Source organism: Dermacentor andersoni, chromosome 2 (genome assembly GCF_023375885.2).
Source record: "Dermacentor andersoni chromosome 2, qqDerAnde1_hic_scaffold, whole genome shotgun sequence".
NCBI lineage: Eukaryota > Metazoa > Arthropoda > Arachnida > Ixodida > Ixodidae > Dermacentor > Dermacentor andersoni.
In genome coordinates, this window is record NC_092815.1 from 27,558,586 (window position 1) to 27,576,556 (window position 17,971).

At 43.0% G+C, this 17,971-nt stretch overlaps 1 protein-coding gene across 2 annotated transcripts in view; it reads right to left on the reverse strand.

The window, feature by feature from the left end:
• LOC126542533 (unconventional myosin-IXa-like) overlaps window positions 1–17,971 on the reverse strand; it is a 99,912-nt gene that overhangs the window by 30,742 nt on the left and 51,199 nt on the right. For both annotated transcript variants that reach the window (XM_050189646.3, XM_050189645.3), the window contains exons 24-30: window positions 15,953–16,131; window positions 14,005–14,124; window positions 13,236–13,434; window positions 12,523–12,603; window positions 11,227–11,425; window positions 2,177–2,323; window positions 1,065–1,387 (exon numbers count right to left, since the gene is read on the reverse strand). In XM_050189646.3, the coding sequence (XP_050045603.1) occupies window positions 1,065–1,387; window positions 2,177–2,323; window positions 11,227–11,425; window positions 12,523–12,603; window positions 13,236–13,434; window positions 14,005–14,124; window positions 15,953–16,131 (1,248 nt within the window). The remainder of the gene's footprint in view (window positions 1–1,064; window positions 1,388–2,176; window positions 2,324–11,226; window positions 11,426–12,522; window positions 12,604–13,235; window positions 13,435–14,004; window positions 14,125–15,952; window positions 16,132–17,971) is intronic.

Consider the following 17,971-nt stretch of genomic DNA (forward strand, 5'->3'; position numbering starts at 1 on the left):
AATGTGAATCAATGACACGTAATGCAACTGTAGCCATCAGCTTAGCGTAGAAATTTCTAGCAACATGTGATGTGTGATTCACTGCAACAATACACACTGGCATGGCACCACATGTACTGGAAACCAAGCCCGCACTGGCACATATTGTTTGTTTGCTGCTGAATCATGTTCCTCCTACTCTGGGGAGCCGTGCACACTACTCTTTTGAGCGGCGCTCATCTTCATGTCTAAAGTTTGCTTGTTTGTTTAATCATTTAGTACACCTCAAATGCAACAGAAATGAGGTGCTAGATGAGTAATGGGCTCTGCACTGAGTGGAAAATTGACTCAAGGGCAGCAATGAAATGGTGCAGATGAAATGCTGTGGATCACGTATTGGGTTGCGCCAGAGTGTTCTAGGTGGTTCAAATGTGCCAGGTGCTGGGCTGGTTGAAACGACAACATAATGACTAGGATTAGAACAAGCTACTGAGTGCCCATGTTTCTTTCATTCCCTGTATCTTTCTTATTTTGCTCTGAAGTTTGTCTCAGCTGCCACTATGTCTTCACTATGTTTTAACGGAACTGAAATGCACTTCCTTGACAGGCTGAGATGCACACATGGCAAAGCAGCTGCACATGAACCAGTGAGGCCATGTAGATGTGCACTGCGGTGGCAGAAAGCCCCATAGAGTGTTTGACTATAATGTGAGATACGTTCTTAAGTGGTAATTCAAGAAACATTAAACAAAACTCTTTTTATAATCATGCAAATACGGTCTTACAACTGTAACTGCCGAGCAACAGAAAGTGCTGGAATGAGAGGTATGCACATAGCACACTTTCTTTAGGATCATCTGGGTTTTCTCACTGCTGCATAATGGCTCAAATCTTATCCTTATACTTACATGCAGCCGATGACACCACAAGACAATGGTACTGCATGCAGTAAAACAGCTTTGCTCGAAGTAAAATGGCAGAATGTTTGCACATTAAACAGAGTGAAGCTTTGATAATAACAAGTTGGTTTCTTTACAGACTTACAAATTCCCTTTACAGCCTAAAAGTAGCCATACAGCCCTCACCTTTTTGACAAGAAAGGAGTCCAGGTTCGTGAGTTCTGAAACATCTGTGATGAGGATGTCCCCTGGGTCCTTGAACTCCGCTGTCCGTGTAACATTCCACGACCCACCTTGCTGGTGCTGCTGAAGAGCAGGCGGGCCCTGCTGCGACTGGAGTGCGGTGTGGGGCTGGTACATGCCCGTCTCCACAGACAGACTCGGTGTCCGGTTGAGCTTGTGGGAACGAGCCGGGGGAGTTGGTTCCCCAACTCCCACACAGGTGCCTCCCCGGCAAGGCACCTTTTCGGCATAGTACTTGCACTCGAGGTGGAACAGCAGTTTGCAGCCTGGTCCAGAGAGAAACAGGACAAATGACAACTCTTGACTGAGAAAGCTGTAACAAACATTTCCAGGTCACCATGCTATTGGCCTTAGTGGGTATAAGGCAATGCAGTGGCTTTACACGTGCAGGTGCTGGTTTGCTTCAAGATCTAGAAGGCTGTGCTTGTCAACCAGGACAGCACTAGTGTCTGCAGCACTGCAACACGGCTTTATGCTGACTCTGCTCATGTGTTTAGTGGCTTAGGAGCTTCCAAGCCAGATCAGGCAGTTCGACACACTATGAAAGGAAACACCAAACTAGAATTAAATAAATTAGCATTCACTCCCTAAACCAAATCAAGCCTCCTATGCAAATATGTATCAACTGTCTTTCCTGTTGAACAGCCATTCTGGTGGTACAAACTGTGTTCAGTGTAGATGAAAACACACCGTTGAATGCAAACCACATGTTCTTAGTCATATTGTGTGAAACTGCACTACCCCTCAACAGCTAACACAACAAACAGTATGCCAGACTCCTCTGACAAGTGAGCACACACTATGAGATAGGTACCCACACACTGTCGACATCACTACTGGTGGCAAGAACTTGCGCAGAAAAGAGAACAAAAGAAATCTATAATGCGAGATGATAAAAGTCAGAAAAACTGCTCCTGGAAAGGCATCACTCAAAAAAATTATGGGGTTTTACGTGCCAAAACCACTTTCTGATTATGAGGCACGCCGTAGTGGAGGACTCTGGAAATTTCGACCACCTGGGGTTCTTTAACGTGCAACTAAATGGCATCACTCACGGGTGCACTTGGTTCCCTGGTTGATGAAGAGGGTCATGCTGCGTCTGCACACTGAACACAGCTCACTTTTTGACCGAGTGCTGAAAGGCTTGAGTGAGTGTGGCATCGACTGCTTCCTCTCTCCAGGCATGGGTTCTGTACAAAGACCTGGAGGAAGCAGATTGAAACCGCATAATACATGGTATTGAAGAAGTTCCATAGGATCCTTTGCATACTAAGCTTTGTTTACACAGCTTACTTAAGTAATTTTCCACTTCATTTTGCCACAATCATAGACCCTGTTTTCATCATGAGAGAAGGGTTTTGGCTTTGTAATGCCCTGAAGACTAGACATCTGTGAAAGAAATTCATGTGTTCAGGCTGAATATGGTCACAGATCTATGCCAAATCAAAGACCCAGCAATCAGGAACAAGTCTGCCACACGGTCTTGTCCTTGCTTAGTCAAGTTGCCCAAAACTATGATAGAACTGTACTGAATGCTAGGAACAAAATACTTCACAGAGTTTCTTATGCACAATTACTTCTTATTTCATTGTTACTCAGTTTGCTAGGAAACAGCACTGAAGTAAACCAATTTTAGAAAAACTAGGAATCAGTCCCTCAAAACTAACAAAATGTGCAGCCACCAACTCTGGTGCTGCTGCTGCCATTGCTGCAACATGCATTTAGGTAGCACTTGTTCAAGGTTCAGACACATCCTTCACGACATGGATTAAATTAAACTGTAGGGTGCGTCCCAAAACTGCACAGCAGGTCATGAGTGTTGCCATAGTGGAGTGTTCCATACTAATATTGACTGTCTGGACTTCCTTCAATGTACACTCAAAGCGTGTGATCAGAAACTGCCGTCAACTTCAGCCCCTGCATCTAACTCGACTATTCTTCGTACACAGTGGACTCTGGTGTTCTATGCATGGTTTCTGCTGTTTAGTGGTTCAGAGCACGAATTTTGGTGACAGACGGTCCTGGGACCTGGTACCGACTGCTTTTTCGGTTTTTACGCACCTGTGGTGACACCGGGTTCCACATCAAGACGCTTGGATCATCAAGTCTTGGCTATGTAAAATTTCCCCACCAAACTTCAGTGACGACTTCAAAATGTGCAATCAGACACTGCAGTCAACTTCAGCCCCTGCATCTAACTCGATTATTCTTTGAACACAGGTGAAGAAATTGCCTTTTTTTTTTTCTTTGTGTTTCTATTTTGACTGCAGATCTCTGATCACTTTTGTTGTTATGGCTCGCACTATTGCTGCATTAAGTAAGGATCTTGATGATTTTAAAGCTGTTTTCAATTCGAACCTTAGTGGCATGTCTGAAACATTGGGAACCTTCAAGGTTGCAGTATCTAGACATGAACTAGATAATGTGAAACAGCTTCAAAAAGAAGTAAATGAAATTAAGAATTCTTTAGATTACAAGAGTAAACAATTTGTATCTGCGAAGGAGGAAAATGTATCACTGGCTGCCACAAACAACAAATTAGTCGAACATAACCAAATGCTCCAGCGCAAGGTTTTTCAGCTTGAGAATTACTCTTGCTCCAACAACATTGAAATCAAAGGCATCCCTGCCACGCAAGGAGAAGACTGCGTCAAGATTGTTGAAGCCCTTGGTGAGAAAATTGGCTGTAAACTACAGGTTATGGCCCACAGGGTTCCAACGCACAATACTGACCAAAGCAAATTAACAGTGGATTTTTGGTCTCGTGGCAAATGCACCACATTTCTTATTAAAGGTCATAAGGCTCGCCCTTCGACAAGTTGTCTTGTTCTTTCCCGCACATCATCCTCGTCTGCGCACGTGTCGAATGAGGCAAGTGAAAGGCAAAGTGCTGACTCCCATAGAACGCCAATCTATCTTAACCATCGTGTGAACCCTGAAAATAAGGTTCTGTTTGGTAAAGCACTTTCCTTAAATAGACAACATAAATGGTCGTTCCTCTGGACTGACAATGGCACTATCAAAGCACGGAAAATGCAGGAAATGCGGCTTTATCTCATTTTGTGCGATATTAAGGTGTTCAGGGATGCCTAGATCATGTCGTTTGCACAAGCATCTTCAACAAATTCATGATGGCGTACATATCATGGCATGATGCTAACATGATCACATCCAATGCTACAGGTTTTTCTGCAATTCATGCGAATGCCTGCAGTTTGCATAAAAATTGTACTGAGATTTTGGCCTTCCTTGGCTTTTTTTTTACTGTCCATTCTCGATTATTGGTCTATCTGAATTGTGGCTTTCGGTTGAAGATAAATACCTTTACGGTCTATCAGGTTGTTCATGAGAAGATTGCCATCACAATGGTGATACCAGGGTGCCTACCAAGTTGACATTTCCGAATTCCCCGAGTTTTCCAGGTTTTCCCTGAGTGCCTTTGCAATATTCACGAGTGACACAGAACTTTGTTTTATGTCAAGAAGGGCTGACACGCATGTTAAAAAAAATGACTTAATTCAGTTTGAATACCAAGGAGCAGGGTTTATTTTATTCAAAAATAAAACAGAAGGGATGGGTTAGTAAAATGCACAACAAATAAACTATTGACATGTGTACTTGTTTATCTTTATCGGGCAACCATGTTTCACCGCCTAACAAATGTTATCGCACAGCGCCGGACGCGCCTGGATGTATCGAAGTTTCTGGAATGTTATCGATGGTTCCATCCGCTGTCTGTCACTGAACATTGTGTAATCTGATTGCTTGTGTGCATGACGCGAATCGTGTAGAACTTTGTGGAAGACACGCGAGTCCCAGCGATTACTCTGGAACGTTCGATGACTGATGTATAAAAGCCGACACGCTTGATCCGTTGATCAAATTTTGACGATCGCTGACTTTGTTCACTGCTGTCGCCATTCTTTAGGTGTAGCCTGTTTTTGTGGAGACAGGTTCGCCCAATAAAAGTTAGTTTCGTCTTTCACAGTATTGCTACTGTGTTCTTTATATGTCACTACCACGTGACACTATCTTTGAAAAAAATGGTAAAGCCCATTGCAAATCGAGTTGAACATTTTCATATACGAATAAAAGGAGATGCATTACACAAGCAAATATTTTCAAGTACGAGCTATTTCTATCAACTGATAGCAAGCTCATTGGTTTGAGGTCCAAACTTTGTCACATGTGAGATTCTCTCTCAGCAGCTGGAAAGTCAACCTCAACTGTCCTGACATACTCTCACACACGCACAACACCTCAGTGTTTAATTTCACTGCTTTAAAGAGCTTATTTTGGTTTGGATGAGGGACACCTGCATCTCGGCGTCAGCCAACACTTTGTTTCTTGAGCTCAAGCTCCTTCAAATAAGCGGTGGCACACCTCCTTTACCGTTCATTCCTCATTGCGTCGGTCCTTTGTGTTATCCTCCTTCTGCCCAGCATTCGCCCCGCCGACCATTTGAAGCATCCTCTTAGTCTGTTATACAGTAAACGTCCAATTTTTCGGTCTTCCTAGGGGCCGCGAAAACGTCAGAAAAAGTGGGCAGTCCAAAAAAATGAATGCATGTCTTTTACTGCCCTGAAGGGCTCAAATCGCCACAGGCACGTCCGAAAACGCTCTGAAGGCCTGCCAGTACACTTATTAGGCATATTGGTACTCGTACTGTGACACGAGACGGCGTGTGCACGCGTGTATAATTAAGGAATACGTACTTTATTCCGTGACAATTGCCCCTTCACACACTTGTTAAGCTTCACCGCAATACTTCGCGTATGCTTCACCGCGTAACATTGCTGTATCGAGGCGAAGTTGACTTTCGGAAACCAGCACTACAGAACGCGCCATGCTTTCCGAGCCTCAAGGATTACAAAGGCAGAGTCGGTGCCATTGCTGACAGCGGCGAATTGGTTCAATGAAAGACACCGCACCGAAAAGCAAGAAGCTTAATAGCAAACGTCAAAGCTGCTAGGCCTAGCATTGCCGCGGTGGTGGCTATAGGCACCCTGCAAACAAGTTTGGCTGTACATGTTGCGCCATCTAGCAGCGGCGATGAGTACCCGTGAGAAGGCTGTCACCGTCATTTCACCATTCACCGTACTGCACTCAGGCTCGCCTGAAAGCCTCCTTTTCCAATTTTTCAATGGATTCAGTGCGGCCTCTCGGCAGCTCCTTCGTGAGAAGTTTGAACAAAAAGAACAAGCGTAGATACTGCTGCATTAAGGATTATCACAACCGCAAAGGGGATGTCGGCATCAAATTGTACCGCTTCCCTTCAAAACCGTGGGAAGCAACATGGAGGCTAAAGTAGATCGTTGTGCTTTGTGTCGCTCTTGCGAATTTCTGTAAAATGAACTAAGATGTAAATGCAAAAAAGAAAGAGATGAACTAGCAGGTGGCATCAATAAAAACGCACAATAAAGTGACAACTGCATAAAAACGCATGAACCGATTCTTGCTGTTGCAAAATGGTTTAGATGTTTAGCTCGTATCGCCCCAAAACAAACATGCAGTGATTATTACGTGTTAATCTAGCTTCATAAGCATTCCGTACTGGAGCCTAACTGCACAGGGCTCTTTGTTGCGAATTATTAAGCCAACGAACAGCTTCTTTCTGCGCCAAGATCAAGATGTGACTGCTGGAACTGGGCTCATTCGTGCCATGTTTTCTCATGCTTAGAACCAAACCAAGGTAGGAGTGCACCGCAGTACATGTCAAGTATTCGCAAATTAGCATTTCTCCCACGCAGGCTAGCGCACATTTGTTCGGTCTTCGCGTACTGTAGTCGGAGCCGATTGCTCTTCATTATGTTAAAGCGGTGATGACCTTTCACATTGGAACCCTAACGACAATACCAGAATATGCTCGAGGCACTTTGTCAACACAGAAAAAAGCACTAACCAGCCAATTCGCCAAAACCTCTACAACTGTCAGGGACAAGGCACGCTCCAAGTAATGAAGCTACAAATGACAGTTGAAAAATGCCTACAGCTGTATTTGCTAACTTAAGTGGCATAAAATAACGATTTGTTAGCTTCCTTTGAGTTCGACGTCATAAGCATGCTTGCTTTGTTGTGACAAACACTTCGTGACCTTCAGTGGTTGCTTAGTAGCTATCGTGTTGAGTTGCTAAGCACGAGGTTGTGGGATCAAATCCCGGCCACGGCGGCTGCATTTCGATGGGGCCGAAATGCGAAAATACCCATGTACTTAGATTTAGGTGCAAGTTAAAGAGCCCCAGGTGGTCCAAATTATTCCGGAGTCCCACACTACAGCGTGCCTCATAATCAGATCGTGGTTCTGGCAAATAAATTTCATTTAATTTAAGCCCTTCGCTACGACATCCATGCTGTTTGCTTCTTCATGGTTGTACTCAGACATGGTTGTAGTCGTAAATCATCTGACGCCCTTTCTCAAGTGTCAGTGGTCCAAAATGGACCTCAATGACTTCAATTCCCTTAAAACTACAATTTAGAATGACCGACACGCTTCAGAGGAGCGCCACAAAAGCATGCCTCTGTAGCAGTGGCCGCCTCGGTGTTTCGCGGAGCTGACACAGTGACGGCTGAGCCGATCACTGCACCGCTTGACCATTGAAGGTACCCTATGGCTGCCAGCAGTTCTGAGTGTGCGAGTGCCGGTTTGAGGCGGCGAGATAATCGAAATAGCGGCGGTGATGGCTTTGATTAATGCCGTTTCGAACCTGCAGTCACAGCAAAAAGTTAGGAAAATCGGACAGCAAAGGGTTCTTGCGTCCGAAATTTCACATGTTCCTATACATTGACCCTCTGGGGTATGTGGTGGTGCTGCGAAGCCACCCGAACTATCGGGCATGTCCAAAAAATATGCCATCGACTGTACACTGCAAACTCCTCCAGCCGACAACACAGCATCCAAGTCAATTCGTTACGATTCCTCTCTTACTCGGGCAAGCATTAGCACCACCTTTGTTCCCTTTCAATAAAATTACAGCTTATTTTCCCTGATAGAAGCAGAAATTCCCCGAGTTTTCCCTGAGTATTTCCAGACTACTCAAAATCCCTGAGAATTCCCGGTTTCACCTGTTGGTAGACACCCTGGATACATATGGAGGCTCTGCCATCCACGTGTTTAAATAGTTAATCATTCATGAGATGTCACAACCTAACTCTAATCATTCCTAAGTGTGAGTCAGTTTGGGCAGAATTTGATACACTTGCCATAACTAACAACCATTGCAAAGTGGTCTGTGGTTCTATCTATCGTTCTCCTTCTTCTGATTCTTCCAGCTTTCTCACTGAACTGTCAGTCATACTACATCAACTGTCTAGAGAAAATTAGAATATTTTAATTCTAGGTGATATTAACATGAACATATTAGAAGATTCTCACACTTTGACAAAAGAATACCTCCCCTGCATCTATAGCTATGGCTACCACTGTCTTATAACTGACCCTACACACTATACATACAGTGGTTCACAGTTCACGATGACCACATTTATCTCTAATTTCACAATACCTGTTCAAGTTGGTGTTACTGAAACAGATATTACGGACCATTACCCTATATTTCTGTGAACTGTCAAATCTATTTCCCAAGTAAATAAATTGCACTTCAGAACCTATTTTGATAACAGTAAGTACATAAAAATTATCGAAGAGGCCAACTGGTTGCAAGTTCTTGAAGCTATAGATCCTGAAGTTGCATTAACCAAAGTTACCCCCATTATTAACACTGCTGTGAGATCATGCACTACCGTCCCATCTTCAAAGCACTATTATCATGCTCCCCTTTGCCCCTGGCTATCAAATTCTCTGTTACGTCATTTAAGAAAAAAGGACAACCTAGACAAAAAAAAAGCAAGTGCCAGCCTTTCAACATGTGCCTTAAAGCACAATATAAGCATTATTCAAACACATTATCCACACTTCTTAAAAATGCAAAGCACAGCTATTATGAAGACCAAATTCGATAATGCAGTAATAATACTAGAAGAAAATGGCAGTTGGTAAATGATTTCTTAAATAATTATGATTCACATGACCCGATTACATCACTATCCATAAATGGCGCAATCATAACATCACCGAATGAGATAGCTAATGCCTTCAGTGATTACTCCGGCAGATACTACCCTCCCTGACAGCCCTGATTTTTCTCCTTCCTTCGCCTGTTGACCACAATCTTTTTTTCTTCAACCCACTAACCCTGAAGAAATTGAATCCGTCATTTTAGGTCTAAATTAACTATCCCTGGTCTCGACAACATCTCTGCAAAACACATCAAATTACTTCGTTCTACAACCTCACCCCTTTTAAGCCACATATTTAACTTTACTTTCAGTTCTGGTGTATTTCCTGACCAACTCAAGGTTGCGAAGGCCATACTTGAATATAAGAAAGGTGTCCAATCGTTATCTGAAAATTACCGTTCGATTTCTGTTCTTCCCTTCCTTGACAAAGTTCTAGAGAAATTGATAAAACAAGATTACACAAGTACTTACAAGTAATTATCTGGATACATGAAATTTAACATACTAGCTTCTTCTCAGTTTAGATTCCGTTCAGGGTCGTCTACTGACGCTGCCATTGTATGTTTCACGGATAATATTAAATCTTACATTGATGATGACGACATTTCAGCTTCTTTGTTTATAGATTTTTCTGGGGCTTTTGATTCTATCGACCATAACATTCTTTTTTTGAAACTTCAGTGTTGGGCCAGCGCTAACACTGCTGAAAAGCTTTTATCTAATAGACGGTAGCTTGTTGTTGTTGTTGATTGTTTTTCTAATCCCTCATATTTTATTAAAGGTGTTATCCAAGGATTTATTTTTGGACACCTTTTCTTCTCAACCTATTTAATGACTTGCCTTTTTTGCCTTTCTCGCTCTAAGTGTATTTTATATGCAGGCGACACCACCACCTTTGCTGACAGCCTTGATCTTGATGTTTTATATTCCGATTTATAAGCAGATTTAAATTCCCTTGTGCAGTGGTGTGCAGCAAAGCGGCTATCAATTAACCCTTCTAAATCATCTTTTATGCTTTTTCATTCACTAAACAGGAAAACCATTTCTCCTTGTTTTTTCATCAACAACCAGGCTCTTACTTCATCTTATCATGTTACTTTTCTTGGAGTCATTGTTGACACCCATCTCCAGTTACCTAAACACATTTGATCAGTCCGCATTATAATATATTTTGGCATATGTACCCTACTTAAAACCAGGTTCTACTTCCGCCTCTATGTACTCACAACACTATATTATGCGTTTATACACGGTCATATAAACTATTGCATCTCATCATGGGGTCATACATATTCCGTTCACCTCTCTCCATTGATTAAACTCCAGAAACAAGCAGTTCGCACTATCAAATTCACTCTATGGTTTTCACCTTCCTTTTCCGTTTTGTTGATCTTAATATCTTCCCTTTGTCCAGCCTTTATTTTTATAATATAGGAATTACATCCTTTAAAATTTATAACCATGACCTCACTTTATACATTTTCCCACAACATGTGCTCTCTAATCCTAATTCTACTCGCTTCACTACCCATCGTAACTTGCTCATGCCTAGTATCCATACTAATAATGGTAGATCCACTCTGCTTTTTTCTTCAGTAACGTTTTGGAATAGTTTACACACATGAAATCTGTACCTTCCTTACAAATGTTTAAGAAAAGCCTGAGACAACTTCTGTTTTTGAACTATACATAATCCATCTACCAGTGAACATTATTGATGCACTTATGCATGTATTTTTCTCTTGTAATATATATGCTCTCTTTCCTTTGCTTTGCTTTTTTACTTTGTAGTTTTACTCATTTTACTTGCATAAGAGGTCCCACCAATGGTGATTAAACCTTGGGACCTCCTTCTGTATATGCAGAACTATGTATAATTCCTAACGTACGTAAAAAACTTGAATTGAAAAGAAAAATGAAAAAGAATAAAAAAGGCGCAGTATCTTTCTGTAACCTGCTCCCAGCAGAATGCAGTCACTGCAGCTGGTAACCGGACCCATGACCTACTGCTCAGCAGCGCAACGCCGTAGCCAATGAGCCACAGTGATGGGTACGATATGTATTACCATAATTATCTGGATATACTCACCCTCAGAACGAAGTGACAGGGCATCTTCTCCCCCTGATTCGTCCGTGTCGTCCCTATTCTCCTTCTTGTCCTTCTTGCTGCCGATGAAGGTCTTCAGGTGCTTGCGTGCTTTGTGCAGAGGACCCTTCATCTCTTCCTTCACCAAGCCGAGATTGCTGTCCTCTTGAACATTATTTTGCTGGCTAGACCCGGATGGGCTCTGAGAAAGAATGGCGACACCAAAATTAGAGGTATGGTTTCTCTGATGCAAGCTTCTGTGATAACTGCTACACAAAGTGCAGCACTTTTCCTAATGCAGGGAGAGAATTCTTCATTGTAAAGAAAAAATGCTGTAAAAGCAAAGTGACCAGGCCTAAGATGGACATGTCTCCCTAGGAAAAGCATAGCCCTACTGTATTGATTACATTGTAGTACTCTGTTCAAGTTTCACAGACCCAAGCTGTGCCAAGCACATCAGAATCTTGAAAGATTTTCGATAATGTCATTCGAACTTCATCCTAAGAGCGCACACAACATAAAGTGTATTAAGACAAAATATTAAGAACACCTCTTAAAATAAATAACTCTCAAAGGCTTATATTTCTCTCATCATCAAAATTATTTTTTTTTAATATCAGTTTAACCCAGTCATCCTCTCAGAAATGATTGAATTTTGACGGTTTTTGGGGCTGTAGTCAGGCCAAGCATGCAGGTACCAGCAAGGACTATGGTGCAGTGTAAATTAGAGCATTGCAGTGGTATCTCAAGACAACATTCAAAGTATAAAAAGCAGGCACTGTAGATTCCCACAATCTCATGCACAGGATGCATTATGGGGTTTAATGTGCCAAAACCGCAATTTGATTATGAGGCACGCCATAGTGGGGGAATTCCGAATTAATTTTGACCACCAGGGGATCTTTAACATGCCCCCAATGCATGGGACATGGGCATTTTTGCATTTTGTCCCCATCGAAATGCGGCTACCGTGGCCGGGATTTGATTCCAGAACCTTGTCCTTAGCAGGGCAACACCATAGCGGCTAAGCCACCGCACCGGGTAGCCGCTACATTACCCAAGAAAGTTTCCGAAGATGCTCTATTAACAAAAAAAAAGCACGTTCTTAAAGGAATAGTGGAACTGTGGGATAACAGCCTACATTACTGAGTGTACAGCAACAAAATGGTGCTTGGCAGCTTTCTGTGAATTACATGGGGTAAATTATCTGTGACTGGCCCTATGCTCAACTTTTTCTAGAACTTTCTCAAGAAAGTTGCCAAGAAGTGATAAGAAATTTGGCATTGGTGGCCCCTTTACCCTTTTCTTCTGTTGTTCAGGAACTTCCTTGTTGAACGAGTTGTCCGGAGTTATTTCTGAAAGGCATTTTCTCACGGGTACCTGAAATAGAAGAGCAGCCCATCACGATACCGAACTACCACTTTTTCTGCAGAAGAATGTCACGATAATAGCACAGCCACAAATATTTGTTGTGTGTACCACATGAGCACAACCGATTGTTCACTACGCTATTTCGGCAGTCACGTGCATCCTTCAGAGCCCAACGCATTGACAAGTCACTGCACTCAACCTTCTGCATATGTCACCAGTAGCACAACATGAGTTATGGAAATGTTGTGGACTATTCACACAGCGAGAGACCTGCATTGCTGAGCCATCACAACAGACAACTGGCTGAGCCAAGAGGGGCACTGTCCACTGAAAGGCCACCTGACAAGGTCACCTAAAACAGCTTAGGTAACTACAATATTGAAAATCAAGACACATTATGCAGCCCTCATACGATATCCCTCATACGATATCCCTCATACGATAGCCCTCATATGATATACCAAATGACTTTCCTTTTCTTTTGTATTTAACAAACCTTCTTGTCTGCTTCAGTATTGAGTATGTGAGGAAGATTCTCCACATTATTTGCATGGAGCTGATAAAATACCTTGAGTAAGCTGGTAAGCACTTAATTCGTTCTGCATACCCAATGCGAGAGTGTGTCAAGTGGAAATGCCCACCTTTTCCTTGCCCTTCAGTGGGAGGTTGCTGGCCTCACTTGTGCTCAGCTTGTGGATCAGGTTCTTCTTCTCCCTGAAGGTGCCTTCCCCACGCATCATCACAGAGCCTTCAGCTCCGGGAGATAGCGGTGGCGAGGCCAAGCCGTTGCCACCACCTTCTGATGCCACACTCTCGTTTTCAGAATCTTCGTGTGTACTCCTGGGCATCACGGAGCATGTCCAAAGCACACGGTTATAACGAATGTCTACTAAATGTTCACACCCCCACACTATGTTCATGACTCATGACCACATGCAGACAAAGGACATTTAGAGAAACGGAAGACATAGATCTATGCATCATAAATTCAATGAAAAGAAAACATTCACCAAGTTTGATTTCCACACCTTGATTTGTCATGTAATAACCATAGTTTACAGTTAAAAGTGAAAATCCCATTTTTGTTCTCTAAACTTATTGTTCAGTAAAACTGGCATTTTGAAGCTAACTGCTTTGGAGATGTCAATTCCAGGCCACTTATTTCATGCACCAGTAAATGTCATGCAGTTCAATCAACCTTGCAAACAATATTCTCAGCCAGGCGCTCAATCACTCTAAGATAACTCAGACTAAGAGCCACAATCATCTATACCCATTAAAACTTGCAAGCGCGCATGGCGACAGGGTCATGTTCTTGTTAAATTTTTTTTATCTTCTCCCTCTTTCTTTTTGTGGAGGGATAGGTCACATCCAAAGTGTCATGCACATCAAAAGAAAAGCGGGACGCACTCTTCTGAGTCGATGGAACGACGCAGCAGTTGTTCGACACCTGCAATGCCATTGGGAAGCAGGGCCTCCTTCTGTCCTCGGAAGGCTGAGACACGGCGCTGCTGCTGACTGTTCGCCAGCCTGAATTCCAAGAAGAGGGCATTCAATCTCACACCTTCTATACATTCGAGTTAGAACACTGACAGAAGATACATGGATTGCATAGACTACTATAGTTATTTGATTATAATGCCATCAAGATTATAACGCGAGGGTGCAGTCGAGGAATCCAAAAAAGAAAAAGCACACATATTAATATAATACGATACGCAGTAGCCAATATATTAGTCAGACTCAGCATTATAATAAAATGAATTTACCAGGAAAAAGAAAATATCTTTACTCTGCAAATAACCAAGCAAGCTTGTGAATACAGTGCTATATTCACATGTTTGCGTGCGACCACGTCCATCTGTATTTTAGCCATTGTAGTGCTGTCACTGTGGACAGGAAAAAGTATGGTCAGTAACTACACCAAATTTGCATTTCCTGGGAACTTAACAGAAGTCAACCGCTTTCTGCCAGCCAGATGACCAGTGGTTTCTTCGTAAATTTCATTGTCTGGTACTTCCCTCACTTCGTTGTGGCCCTCATCGGCACAGATAACAAGGCTGGAGCTAGATGATTCTGAGCAACAAAAATTCATAACAGAAGACAACAAAGTTGCCCAAGACCAGGTCGCTATTAATCAGATTACGCAAGGAAATTCAGATACATAGGAAACATGTGGCGTAGTATATGCAAATGCGCATGCTTGCCAGCCTCAGCTTAGCTTGTCGTTATGGCTTGGCCAAAAAATACTTTGTTTCAAGGATAAGGATAAGAAATTTTTGGGGAAAGAAACGTCACTTCATATTAGGATAGACATGGCTAATGTCCACACAGCTTAAGAAACAACAAATGGTTCTAGATAAAGAGAAAAATATGTGGCTACCAGTCATCTATCCTAGTACAGTCGAACCCAAATACATCGAACCCACATATAACGAATTAATGTGCATATCGAACAGTTGCAAGATACCCCCCAAAATTTATGTATAAAATCTTTATTTTACGAAAGGGAAAAATTGTCATCCACCCGAATGTAGCCCAAAGCTACGAAGGAAGCCCACACGGGTTTCTCAGAAAGAAAGCCTCGCAGTTGAATAAAAATTCATCCTCGTCCGGGATTCAAACCCGGGACCAACGGTTTTCCAGGGCAGTCACTCTACCATCCAAGCTAACCAGAACATTAGCAGACCGCAGCACAAGGGCAAATTAATTGACAACTCTAAGCACAGGGACACAGAGTATGGCAAATCAGTTCTGCGTAATCCCGCAAGGTGGAGTAAGTATCATGAAAGGGAAAAATTGTCGTCCACCTGAATTTAGCACAAAGCTACAAAGGAAGCCCATATGGGCTTCTCAGAAAGAAAGCCTTGCAGTTGAAGAAAAATTTGTCCTAGTCTGGGATTCGAAACTGGGACCAACGCCGGGACGGGTGGATGACAATACCAGGACGGACCAATACCGGAACGGGTGAATGACAATTTTTTTCCTGTCATGATACTTACTCCACCTTGTGGGATTCCACAGAACTGATTTGTTATCTTATTTTATATACTGAATATACTGAATTACCTAAATATTGAACTTTTTTTTTTCCTCTCAGATTCAATATATCCGGGTTCGACTGCAGTTCTTTATCCTGTATGGCAGTACTACTAATCCATCCTTTCTGATTATTCCTCTTGAAATTGAGAAACAGAACTGAGCACAGGCAAGAAAAAAAAGAAAGGACGTACAGACACGTGTGCTCAAATATGAGTGTTTGTCAGACAGCCCTCGCATTCTGTCTCATCTTATCCTGTACTCCATGCTGTTCCTAGTTTTCAAGAAGCTGCCCCAAAGTGCACAGTGTCTCCATCACCTTCTCCTGAACAGGTATCCCCTGCAGGAAGCCTGGAATGCCACAATGGAGTGATGCAACTGGTAAACTCTTCGAGTGTTCCTGTATCGGCGCCAGCTTCGTTGCACCACAATGGCCGCCTCATGCTGTGCCCTCTCCAGTGCCAAGCGCCTTCTCAGCAGGTAGCCCCTCGCGTGGCACTGAGGAAAGGGGCAGGAAAAAGGCAGGAGAGTTGCCGCATTCAACTTATCCCACTTTTCTGAAAATCTTTTCAGGTAGTCCAGCTGTTTCTAAAGAGTGCCACAATAAGCAATGCTCCAAGAAAGAGGTCATCAATGATGAATGCACCAGGGATCCCTTGAACACCCATAGGCATATTTACTGGGGGGGGGACACTGTCAGAAGTGGAGGGGCAAATTATGCTATTTGGTCCCTCCCCCGCTTTTGAAAGCAGGTGCTTAGGGCTGCACGATGGCAAATTCAACAAAACAGCTGAGGCTACATTTTCTTTATGAATGCACTAGCCATGTAAGTAATGCTTTTCTTTATTACATATCCACAGTATGGGCAGCTAGGATCGTCTTTCATGCCTCACCGTGAAGAGCTGTGGCCGACAAGAAACAGGGCAGCGTGCATGAGGTGTGCCATAAATGTTGGCATTGCAGAAAAGGCTAACACTGGGCAGTTCCTGTCATAACAAACTTCATGTTGCACTTCTCGCATAATGTACAGTTTGTTGAGACTGCCTAATCATGTTTGAAAACACAAAATTAGCTTGCTGTATTCAACCTCATGACGAGGGGGAAGGGGAGGTTCAGATAAAGTGTTATAATTAGTCACGACCAAAGATGGCGTGCTTTACGGCATGAAATTTCAGAATGATCAAATACTGGTACTATTGAATATATGTACATAAATATTCAATAGTTTCAGTATTTCATCATCCTACCATTTCATGCCATATATATTTATTAGTTCCAGTATTTGATCATCCAACAATTTCATGCCATAAGAATACCATCAAAGTACAATTTTTTGGACTCCCTAGGGGCCGTGAAAATGTCCGAAAAGTCGGACAGCCCCCCAAAAATACGTATGCATGCCTTTTACTGCCCCCAAGGGCTCAAATCGTCACGGGCACATCCGAAATAGCTCTGAAGGCCTGCCAGTACAATTATTAGGCGTATTGGTGCTCCTACTAGGACAGGAGACAGCGGGTGCACACGTGTATAATTAAGGAATACAGACCAAGCCCAGTAACAATTGCCCCTTCCCACTCTTGGTATGCTTACCCCGCAATACTTCGCATATGCTTCATGGCGTAATACTGCTGTATTGAGGCGAAGCTGACTTTTGGAAACCGGTATTATGCAACTCATCGTGCTTTCCGATCTTCAAAGGCATTAGCGAGGATCACAAAGGCAGAGTCGCCCTAGCTAACAGCGGCTAATTTTTTCAAAGAGAAACACAGCACCGGACAGCAAGACGCTTTGTTGGCGAACGTCGCAGCAGGTAGACCTAGCCTTGCCACGGTGGTGGCTATGGCTGCCGGCGCATATGCGTGTGAGAAAGCACCTGTTTAAGGCGGCGAGATAATTAAAATGGCAGCAGTGGTGGCTTCTAAACACCGTTTCGGATCTGCAGTCGTGTAAAAAATTAAGGAAATTCAGATGGCGAAGGATTTTTGCATCCAAATCCACAAGGCATCCAAATTACTGGGAATGACCAAAAGACCGGTTGCTGACTTGTGTGCGTGTTTGCACGCACGCACAATAGTTTCAGTATTTCATCATCCAACAATTTCTATGCTGTAAGGCATGCCATCGTTGGCTGCGGCTGATTATAATAATTTATCCGGCGCACCGCCCCCCCCTCCCATCATCAAACTACATATATATGTTGAGAGGCTGTTGAATTTCATTGTAATCACCACTTATCCCAGATAGGTTGGCGAAAATGACCTTCGGGAATGGCAACAGTTGGGCAAGTTGGCGACCAATCATTTTGGCCGTGGTCCTGTGCTGTCTTTCTGCTTTCTTG